The sequence below is a fragment of the Gracilinanus agilis genome, chromosome 2, assembly GCF_016433145.1.
Source record: "Gracilinanus agilis isolate LMUSP501 chromosome 2, AgileGrace, whole genome shotgun sequence".
Lineage (NCBI taxonomy): Eukaryota > Metazoa > Chordata > Mammalia > Didelphimorphia > Didelphidae > Gracilinanus > Gracilinanus agilis.
In genome coordinates this window covers 301,879,970-301,891,442 of record NC_058131.1, presented here as the reverse complement: position 1 = coordinate 301,891,442, position 11,473 = coordinate 301,879,970, and the positions used below count along the sequence as shown (strand labels likewise).

The window sequence follows — 11,473 nt, the reverse complement described above, 5'->3', positions numbered from 1 at the left end:
TCATAAAAAATAATAATAATAAGCTGCCAGTTGAAAATATTGCAAAAGAACATTTTGGATTTGCTATTTCTTTTTAAATGTCACAATGAATTAGAACTGGTCACTCCCTGGTCTACTTGGAGGGCATTTTTAATGTATCTGTCACAGCTGCAAGGAACCTTAAAGTCATAAAGAAAATTCTTTATTAGGAAAACATCGCATAAGTTATTGAGTAAAGGAAGAAATCAGTATGGTTCTGTGAGAGGAAATGATACAAAAGTTGGACTATCCTCAGGAAAATAATTGTGAAGCAACATTTCAAGGTAGTTTAATTTTCTACTGCATTTTAATGACCAAATAAAGAAGATATAAAAATATCAATTATATATAAACTCCAACATTTTGTTTTCCTGGTTATTCTGACTAATAGATCAAATGGAGTATACAGTATGATTTTATTTTTAACAAACACTGCAATCAGTCTTTCATGCTACAGATCCATGTAGTTTTTGCATGCTACATAGTCAAGACAGAAGTGAATTGGAACTTAAATAGAACATACACATTCTTTTCTTCTGACGGTATTGTAAGGAAACCGGTAAAACCTCTATATCCAGGCACCTCCTCATTTTGTTTCACATTAACATGTTCTCCCCACCCTCAAAAAATTCAGTATTTCCATTTTCAGGAAATAAAATTGAATTAGTAGGGACATAGAGTAAGAGTTTTAGTAGATGAGGGGCAGTGTATGAATCCACTAGCTCTAACTGCTTCTGTCCATGGTCCATTACCAATTTCAAACCCAACATGAAGGTGAGGAGCATTGGCTGAACTTGGAGGGCCAGGCAGTTTCCATCCTAGCTCAGTCGGTTCTCTGTAGGGCTGGATGCTTTCTGCATGTCAACCCCTGCTTCCACTAAAGTCACAATGATAGTAGGCATTCCGGGACACTGGGCTCTTGAGTTGACTTCATTACCTCCTCATTTCACACATTATCATCCTTCTCTAACATCACATGATGGGGACCTACAGTATGTTCTTTACTGTCAGACTTCTTTTTCTGCAGCTAATAATGTTGCAAATGCAGAATCTGGCTTCTCAGCAAGAACTTCTGGCAAGTCAAACTCAATCATCTGAAAGTCAGAGAACAAGTGCCAAAATATTAGAAAAATCTCCAACACAGAGATTGAACCCAATGATGTTTCTGGGTAAGCGAATCACAATGAAAGTTTACCTTCCCATTGTCCATGACTAGGACACGGTCACAATTTAGGACTGTGTTTAAACGGTGAGCAATGGTTAAAACAGTGCAGCCCTTGAAGGCTTCTTTGATGGTGCTCTGAACCAGGGCATCTGTTTTAGAATCCATTGAAGCAGTTGCTTCGTCAAGGAGAATGATCTGTTGAAGAAAAGAGGTGAAAAAATCACTCTCTGCCAACTCTGAGCCTTGAAGGAAATGGCCAGCGTTTTTGTTTAGATGACTATCTAGATAGATAGAAAGACAGACGGATAGATAGATGGATAGATGGATAGAGAGATAGAGAGATAGAGAGATAGAGAGATAGATAGATAGATAGATAGATAGATAGATAGATAGATAGATAGATAGATAGATAGATAGATAGATAGATAGATAGAGATAGAGATATACAATGTATTCGCATCTACCACAATACCATTATTTAATACTTCTACCTCAACAACCAGGAGGCATAGAGTAGAAAGGACACTGGACCTGGAGTCAGGGAACTATGTAGCATTGGACAAATTGCTCCACCATGTCTTTAAGCCTCAGCTTTCTCTTCTGTAAAATGGTGATGATAATACTTGCCCTGTCTCTTCCACAGGATTATTTTGGGGATTAAGGAGATAATGGACATTAAAGTGTTTTGTAAACTGGCAAGTGCTATAGAAATGTGAATTGTTATTAAAAAAAAAAGTTAAAGTGGGTTGGAAAAATAGTCTTTGAAAGCAATAACAATACTTTCCTTTAAATAAAGAACCCAGGGAAGCCAGATTCCTGAGAAAAGTAAGTCTAAACTATGCATTCCTCACACCCTAAATATCTCATACCCTTTTGTTTACTAGACCTCCAATTTTTCAGGAAACATATGAAAGGAAGGGTTTAAACCTGAACCACTTGGAAGAATAGAAAGGACATATAAGCTGGGCTCCTGAGAGGAGGAACAAGGGAAGATGGCGCTTTTGTCAATGTATACCACCCACTCACCCACGAGAACCTTGTTTCAAGAAGCCTGTGCTCAGTTTCAAAGTGGTCCATTGTTCTGTCTCTGCCAAAAAGGCAAGCATGCTGCTATAACTTTTGTCTTTAGCAGCCCTGCTAGAAATATCCAAAATACAACCAATCAATTTTCCATGCTGTTTCCTTACTTTTGAGTTACGAAGTAGTGCTCTTGCCATACAAAGCAGTTGCCGTTCTCCTACAGAGAAGTTCTCTCCATTTGCTGTGACTTCTGCCTGCAATTTGTCTGGAAGTTTCATTATCTATAAAACATGGTAAATGTCACATTTAAAATGATGATCTATACAATTGTCATGCCTAGTGTTTATTGATTGCTGCCTCAGCTGCATTCATCAGCCTGCTTTATTTTACTGAACACATAGGAGGAGATGCCAAATATCTTTAAATATTTCAAACATGCATAAGAAAAGACTGGGGAGTAGCTAAACATTAATAATTCAAAACTGCCATGTGAATCATATACTCCCCTAGTTATCCCAACTAAAAGAATTAGTGACTCATCTGCAGTTCTGGAGAACTTATGCACCATTGGAAATGACTTTCAGTGGCTGTGCATTCATAGCTAGAATGGATTAGGGAAAACTCCCTGGCAATTGAGGAAAAGAGAGAAAGGTTTTCATCATTCCATTCAAATAGCCCATCTGGTCAAAATGGTTGCCCCAGAAATAATACTAATTAGCAAAGGCAAGTAGCCAATGGAAATGCCCATCTTGGATCCAAGACTAGAAGAAACATACCTTGGAGAAGCATAGATGTCTGATATGGCCACACACCTGCTCTCTCTGGTCTGGACCACTAAGACTGACTGCATTCCCATAGGCTTGCCAGTCTCTGCAAATTGTACTGAATTGGCTAACGATAGTGAAAGCAAGAAAATCAGCACAATCCTGGGCTGTGTCTGTGGAGAAAGAGCCAGGAAGAGGTGATACAATTTTCAGAAAAATGATATGGCCTAGAAACATACTGAATCTTTCATGAAAGTTCTCTCCAGGACCTGCCAGAGTTCCTTATCCGTGTGGCACCCAAAAGGATCCAAGTTAAACCTAATAAAAATAAGAGAAAATTTATTGTGCTAAGATGAAGGGATAGCCAATTAGTTTATTTTACAGGTGCATTTAAATGTGGTTCTCTACAGTTTGGCAATAAAGAGGCTATAAGGGAATGCATAAAATTTGATTGATAAATTATTAGACTGATTAAGCTTCAAGCAATGTTAAACTGATGTATCACAACCCAACAATAAACTAGAACTCATACAGTCTCTTTGGTGGAGCCCAGAATTTGACAGTTGGAAAGAATCCTAGGATTTAACTAGTCAAACTTCTTACTCAAATACTGGAATTCCTCTTTACTTCATTGTGGTACAGTGGGAAAAGTGTTGGCTCTGGAGTTATACAATCTGGGTTCAAATCTTGCCTCCGACACTGACTTACTTTGGGACCTTGAACAAGTCATTTACTCTCCCTGGGCTTCAGTTTATTCGTCTGTAAAATGAATAGGTTAGACTAGATGGTTTTGGAGGTCCCTTCTTTCTCTAGATTTATGATTTTTGACTAGTAATCATCTAGTCTCTCATTATTGAATGCCTCCCGTGAGAGGACACTCACTGCCTTATTCATTCCATTACTCGATAGCTCTGATTTTTAGAATTCTCCCTCCTACTAAGACGAATACTTGTCTCCTAACTTCCACCCATTGATTTGGTTGGCCAGGGACACTTCCTAATCCCAGTGCATTTTCTCTGATAGTATAGAGATAATTGACATAACCTTCCTTCACATTACTTTTCTTCTGCCTCAGTTCCTTCAATCATTCCCTCATATGTTATCATTTCTGCCCCCTTCATGATTCCAGCTATCTTTTTCTGGATGTGCCTCAGTTTATCAACATCTCTTTTAAAATGCAAGTCTCAAAGATGAGGAAAGTTCTTTAGAAGCATTTTAAAAGAATAGAATATGCGGATTCAATGCCTTCCTTGTTCTGAAAAGTAGGATTTGAAACTTTTTCTTTTTTTTTTCTACCATCTTGCATTTAACTCATATTGATCTTTTCCCAATGAACTATTACCTAACAATGAGTGCTCAGTCTAAAAGCAAGAAGATCTGAGTTTGAATTCTCCTCTGACCTTGTGACCATGGACAAGTAACTGAAGTTCTCTGAAACTCAGTTTTCTCATCCCCAAAATGGGGGCAATGACTCCTTTATCAACTACTTTACTAGATTGTTGAGAGGAAGAAATGAGAGAGTGTATTTAAAATGCTTTGCATATATAATTAAAACAACTCTGAGGTACCACCTCACACCTAGCAGATTGGATAAAATTACAGCAGAGGAGAGAAATGAATGTTGGAGGGGATGTGGCAAAATTGGGACATTAATGCATTGCTAGTAGAGTTGTGAATTGATCCAACCATTCTGGATGGCAATTTGGAACTATGCCTAAAGGCTGCTAAAAGATTGCCTGCCCTTTGGTCCAGCCATACCACTGCTGGGTTTGTACCCCAAAGAGATCATAGGGGAAAAGACATGTACAAAAATATTTATAGCCAAGCTCTTTGTGGTGGCAAAAAACTGGAAAACAAGGGGATGCCCTTCATTTGAGGAATGGCTGAACAAACTATGGTGTCTGTTGGTGATGGAATACTATTGTGCTCAAAGGAATAATGAACTGGAGGAATTCCATGTGAACTGGAATGACCTCCAGGAATTGATGCAGAGTGAAATGAGCAGAACCAGGAGAACATTGTACTCAGAGACTGATACACTGTGGTAAAATCGAATGTAATGGACTTCTCTAATAGCAGCAATGCAATGATCCAGGACAACTCTGAGGGAATTATGAGAAAGAATGCTATTCACATTCAGAGGAAGAACTGTGGGAGTAGAAACACAGAAGAAAAACAACTGCCTGATCACATAGGTGGATGGGGATATAATTGGGGATATTGATTCAAAGTGAACATCCTAATGCAAATATCAATATTATGGAAATTGGTCTTGATCATTGACACATATAAAACTCAGTGGAATTGTGTGTGGGCTATGGAAGGGGGTGAGAGGAGGGAAGGGATAGAACATGAATCCTATAACCATGGAGAAATGTTACAAATTAATAAATTAAATAAAAAATTTTTGAAAATTAAAATTTTAAAAAATAAAATGTTTTGCATACCTTAAAGTATGAAATATAAAACAAATTATCTAGCTACATCTGTCTCATCCTTGAAATGGATGAGAACCCTTCATTTCAATCTGTCAATATTTTTTTAGATCTCAGTTCTGTCATTCAATATATTAGTTGTCTTTCACAACTTCATAGTGTCCATAAGCTTAATAAGCATACCATCTATGCCTTCATCTAAGTCAGTGACAAAAAATATTGAACAGAACATAGCCAAATGTCTTTCCCAATAGCCCTCTATCCGGACCTCTTTACAATTGGGGACATTGGGGCTGCTCATTCAACTATCTAATCTTTCAAACTGTTATCTACCATAGATAACAAATTACCATCTTGTCTATAAAAATATCATGAGAAACATTGATACATGTTTTCCAGAAATCTGCATATCTTGTCCAAGGCATTTCCCTACTCTGCCAGTCTAGTAATTTTGTCAAGAAAGAATGAAGAAACACGATCTCTGCAATCGTAGTAGTTCACAGATACCTAGTGTTTCAGGTACAAAGCATTTAACCTATACCATTTCATGTTAACATCGATGAATTAATTCAGTCAATTAAAAAATATTTATTAAGCTCTTACTATGCACCGGCAATGTGTTAAGCATCAAGCATATAATGAAAACCTCCTCCTCCCGTCACCCCCCCAAAAAAATATACAAACCTAATCCCAGGGACCATATGTCCTAATGGAGACAATATGTAATATTGAAATGTATACAACAAATATACAGAGTATAGGTGATCTATAAAAGGAAATTACTTCATTCAGTCAGGGAGTAATCCTGAATCAAGTCTTCTCCAGTGGCATACCAGCTCATTACTGCACCAGCATATTAAATGGTACCTGAAGCGAGCTAAAAAAGTTAATGCATTCTCAAAAGGGCAGCTTCCTTATCCCTGGGAGTGAATTCATTTGTGGGTAATGATTATCAAGTAATAACAGCATTCAGCATACTAGTCAAAGCAGCTTTACCTCTATTATCTCATTTTACCCTACTGTTGGGTTAAGGAGGCTACAGGGGGGTGGGGTTTAATAATTGTTTTCTCTGGATCAGCTGCAGGCAGTATCTGGCTGACTGTAGCTTATTGGATTTGGTCCTTCTTAACAATTCATGCCATACTTACCAGTCAGTGACTCATTAAAAACCAGTTACCAACAGTTCTCCTGACTGCCCCTAAAATGGTGACTCTTCTCAGACTATAAACCCCTATCCTGACCAGTCTGATTTCACTATCTGAGAATATGAACGTGCAATGATAAGAACAGCTACCTTACTGTACCTACAAACAGGACAGGATCCTGGGGAATCACAGAAAGTTTGGTTCTGAGATTTTTCAAACCAATGGTGCAAATGTCAACGCCATCAATGAATATTGTGCCAGCAGCTGGCTCCACTAAGCGAAACAAAGCCATTCCTAATGAAGATTTTCCTGGGAAAGTAGAAAAAAAAGTTAGCTTGGATTTCCATCCTATCTAAAAAAAAGAAAAGAAAAAAGGGGATTTTTTTAAATGGTGCCTTGGTATAGCAGCAGGGTAGAAATAAGTTACTAGTTCATGGGGTATAACCAAAAGTCCTAAAACAGTTGTCTTAGCTCCCATTTATCCTGGGATCATGAGCACATATTTCTTTCCAAACTTTATATACTGACAGCCTGTAATAATAATATGTAGGAGAGGAGTATATAATCAAATATATAGGTATGTGTATATATATATATATGCTATAACTATGAGAGGACTTATTTCTAATAATATATCATTTTTTATTTCTAAGAAATCATTGAAGCTTAATCTATGTTTCCAGCACTTTTCCTCATTCCCTGCCCTCATTCTTTCACATAGCTGGCCCCCAGGCATCTTCTAAATTGGGGTGACTGAAATGGAGATCATAATCTCTACTTCATTTGGTAAATAACAACTAGCTTAAATCATGTGTGTCCAGGAGGCAACATCTCAGCGTCCTTGAGTGGACATTGGGTTGAACTGAGAATAAGCATAACTGATTACTTCATAGAGACATTGAAATCCTAGAAATGGGAATCCTAGAAATGGGAATCTGATTTTCTATCAACATTAAAGAATGAGGGAGGGATCGTACATTATCAAACCTACCTTCTCATTAGATTTCATTAGTTAGAGATATCCTGGGCTATCTAGGGGAGGACTAAATAAGGAACTTTCAAAATTGTATTTAATAACTCAAGGTGCTGAATGTATTGGTCTTTGATCATCAAGAGAGATCACGAACCAATTAATTTGTTGTTTATTATTAAACTGATCAATAAATTGATTTTCTTACCTAGAACCCAGTCTCTTGGAACTTTTAATCTTCACAACTACAGAGAGTAATTTAAAGAATGTGCCAACACATATACCACATATATATGATATATATATATATATATGTATGATATCTAGATAAAGTAATAACACAGACCACTGTCCATAATTATTGCATTGATACAGCCAGTAAAATCTCAAGCAAAATAGAGAAGAAGAACAAAAACCATGATTGATCTCACCTGAACCAGTCCTTCCAACGATACCAATGGTCTGTCCACTTTGGATAGTCAGACTTAAACCATTGAGGACAAGAGGGGTATTTTCTCTGTATTTCATTTGATAATCTTGGAATGTGATTTCCCCTTTTTTTGGCCATCCTTTAGGACATCTCACTGATCTGAAGGGATCAGTAGACTCAGGAATGCAAGTCTAGGATAAAAAATAATAAACCAGCTAGTAAACAATGGACAAAGGTGCAAATGACCTGAGTATAGACATTCCTGCAAATGTTAAACATTGTCTCACTTTTGAGCATCATTAGAACTTCTTACCAAGATATATTCCCTTAGTAGTTCCACAGAAGTAAATTTGGCTTGTGTCTCTGTACCCGTTCTTACACAGACTTGTAGGAGTCCACTTAACTATTGAAAGGGATAAATTGTCACAATTAGCAGGCTGTTTTCTAATATCAGTGTCATTGGTCATTTTTTAGAGGAACAAATGTATGATTACTCTAGCTATACTTCTGAGGAGCCAAAATAATGAGAATTGCATTTTCAGATCAACTCCCAGGAGCCTTATAAGATATTCTTGTTGTGATGTTTTCCCTTTAAACACTTCCTTTGTATCTAGAAATAAATGGTAATTACATTTTTTCCACCAGCACTCCAGATGGCTGGAATCAGCCCACTCTACCACCATTTGATAACACACAGCTTCCTTCATTCCACTTCTCTGGAACTGTGATGAAGTGGAACTGTTCTGTGAGCCCATGCCGGCTATCAGCTCCTTCTTCCCACCTGGTGTTATACTGCTTCATTTTATCCCACCTGAACTAATTCTGTATGCTCTCAGAAAATATTATAGTTGGCAGATAGCCTTATAATTTAAACCAGTCCACCAATTAATCCAGGAGGAAACAGAGGTTTGCAAAGATGAAGTGATCTGTCCAAGATCACATAGGCAGGGACTCTAAATCATAATCTCTCTCCTTCTCTTTCTCCTGTACTGCTTCTTCTGCCCATCCTCCAACTCCTCCCAACTCAAACGTCTGGTGAGTGACTCTAAACTTCTTCCTGATACCTTGCCCTAAAGAATGTGAGTTTGAATCTACCAGTCCAGACAATATGTTGCATTTCCTTATTGGAAGAGAAATAAGTAAATTCTTCTTTAAATTGGGATTCTAGTGTTTCTATTTTTATCTTTTAAAAAAATATCCCTAAACTATCGCCAAAGGGCTACTGTAAAGCTTTGCATACCCTTTGATCCTATAATACCACTATAGGGCCTGTATCCCAAAGAGATTTTTAAAAAGGGGGAAAAGATCTAATTGTACCAAAATATTTAAAGCAGGGGGCAGCTGGGTGGCTCAGTGGATTAGTGCCTTAGGACCTATACACAGTATTGATTCTGAAAGGGAAGGGAAGAGTTTAAAAAATTTATAGCAGTTCTTTTTGTGGTGGCAAAGAATTGAAAATTGAGGGGATGTCCATCAGTTGAGGAATGGCTGAACAAATTGTGGTACATATTGGTGGCTGAATAGTATTGTGCTATAAGAAATGATAAGCAAGAAGATTTCAGAAAAAGCTGGAAAGATCTGCAGGAACTGATGCAGAGTGAAATAAGAAGAACTGGGAAAAAACATTGTACACAATGATAGCAATATTGTACAATGATTATCTGTGAAAACTTGGCTTCTCTAAGCAATGCAGTGATCTAGAACAATTTTGAAGGACTTATAGTAGGAATGTTATTCACCACCAGAGGAAAGAACTGTTGGAGTCGTCTTTTACATCAGTGTATTTATTGTTTTAGTTTGGGGTTTTAGTTATGTATGAGTGTGCTCTTACAGCAATGACCAATATGGAAGTGTGTTTTGCATGACAATAAAAATAAAATTTTTAAAATATATATCCGTAAAAGTTAACAGGAGATGCTCTGCTCCAAACCATTCATTTTTATAGATGAATAAACTTAGATGATGGAAAGAAAACAGAACTAATAGTGGTTCTTCTCTAATCTTCATAGGGCTAATAAAGTGTTTCTCCCCAAGGAAAGTTCTGACTGTATCATCCATCTGAAGTCTCCAGATCAAGTTAAACTATATCCCAGAGTTTTAAAAGAAATGACAGATGTGATTACTGAGCAAATGCTATTTTAATGATCTCTGAAAAATAGAAATGATTTCTGAGAATAGAAAAGATTCTGCAGAACTGGAAATTAGCAAAGGCCCCAATTTTTTAAAAAGGCAAGAATGTGAAGTTCTGAAGCAGCTGATCTGTCCCGTTGTAACCTCTTTTCTGAGCAATGGTCCTGTATTTCTTTTGCCTTTTATATATCTTGAACCAAATATTCCACAGGCATCTCAAACCCAACATGTCCAAAACAGAACTCTATTTCCCCCCACCTAAAACCTCCTTTCTGCCAAACTTCCCTATTACTGTTGAAAGTACCCCCATTCTGCCAGTCTCTGACTTACAACTCGAGGTGCCATTCTCAGCTCCTTAGTCTTACTCCACTTAGCCAGGCCAGTGCCAAATCTTGTCTTTTCTTCCTTTGTGGTAGCTGTTGTATACATATCCTCCTCTCAACTGTCCTGCCTTACTTTTGGCCCTCATCACTTCTCACTTGTTGCAATATTCATTTAACTGGTCTTCCCACCTTGAGACTCTTCCCACTCTCACCCATTTGCCACTCTGTTGCCTAAGTGATTTTTCTAGAAGATACATCTGTAACTCTCCTGCTCAATGAGTTCCAATGGTTCCCTATTGCCTTCCAGGATCAAGTATAGCATCTTTTGTTTGGCATTTAAAGCTCTCTATTACCTGGTTCTTTCTAACTTTTCCAGTCTTTTACACTTTATTCCTTCCTTTGTGTTTCACCGTGCAGCAATACTGTCCTACTGGCAGTTCTTCGACCATGGCACTCTGTCTCTGTGTCTTTGCACTGGCTGTCACTCATCCCTGGATCATTCTACCCCCTTGCCTATACCTCTTTCCCAGGCTATCAAGACTCAGCTCAGCTGTCACTTTACTTAATCCACCCAGCTGCCTGATTACTTTGCATCTCCTCTGTATATATCTTTTATTTACCTCATAATTGACATATTGTTCCCCTTTTGAGGATACGAACTTCTTGATGTTAGGAGCTATTTTGAGCTTTCATTGTATCCCCTCACTGAGTGCAATGTTAAATGTTTAATAAATCCTCATTGATTGACTGATAGATTAAAGATCAGATACCAACCTGCACTGGCAAAGGAAATGACTCCCTGAGAACTCCCTGTGCCAGTTAAATTGCAAGCACAGTTCCTGTCCATAAGCTTAAAATCTAAATTACTTTGTTCAAGTCATTTTCTCTTTTTAGGTCTTAGTTTCTCCCCCTCTAAAGTAGGAGAATCGGAATAGGCTGTCTCCAATGTCCTTTCCAGCTAGAAATCTATGGTTTTAGTAGAGTAAGACAAAAATCACCTAATACATGAGGCAGGGGCAAGCTTAAGACTTCTCAAAGGAACTATAACTGCAGAGCCCTACATTCTCCAATAA

At 37.7% G+C, this 11,473-nt stretch overlaps 1 protein-coding gene across 2 annotated transcripts in view; it reads right to left on the bottom strand.

Annotated features, from left to right (window-relative positions):
• Positions 1-1,025: 1,025 nt before the first annotated feature.
• ABCC12 (ATP binding cassette subfamily C member 12) overlaps positions 1,026-11,473 on the bottom strand; it is a 67,059-nt gene continuing 56,611 nt past the window's right edge. For both annotated transcript variants that reach the window (XM_044661424.1, XM_044661425.1), the window contains exons 23-29: positions 8,261-8,350; positions 7,949-8,138; positions 6,697-6,856; positions 3,207-3,285; positions 2,371-2,484; positions 1,214-1,378; positions 1,026-1,112 (exon numbers count right to left, since the gene is read on the bottom strand). In XM_044661424.1, coding sequence (XP_044517359.1) covers positions 1,026-1,112; positions 1,214-1,378; positions 2,371-2,484; positions 3,207-3,285; positions 6,697-6,856; positions 7,949-8,138; positions 8,261-8,350 — 885 coding nt within the window. The remainder of the gene's footprint in view (positions 1,113-1,213; positions 1,379-2,370; positions 2,485-3,206; positions 3,286-6,696; positions 6,857-7,948; positions 8,139-8,260; positions 8,351-11,473) is intronic.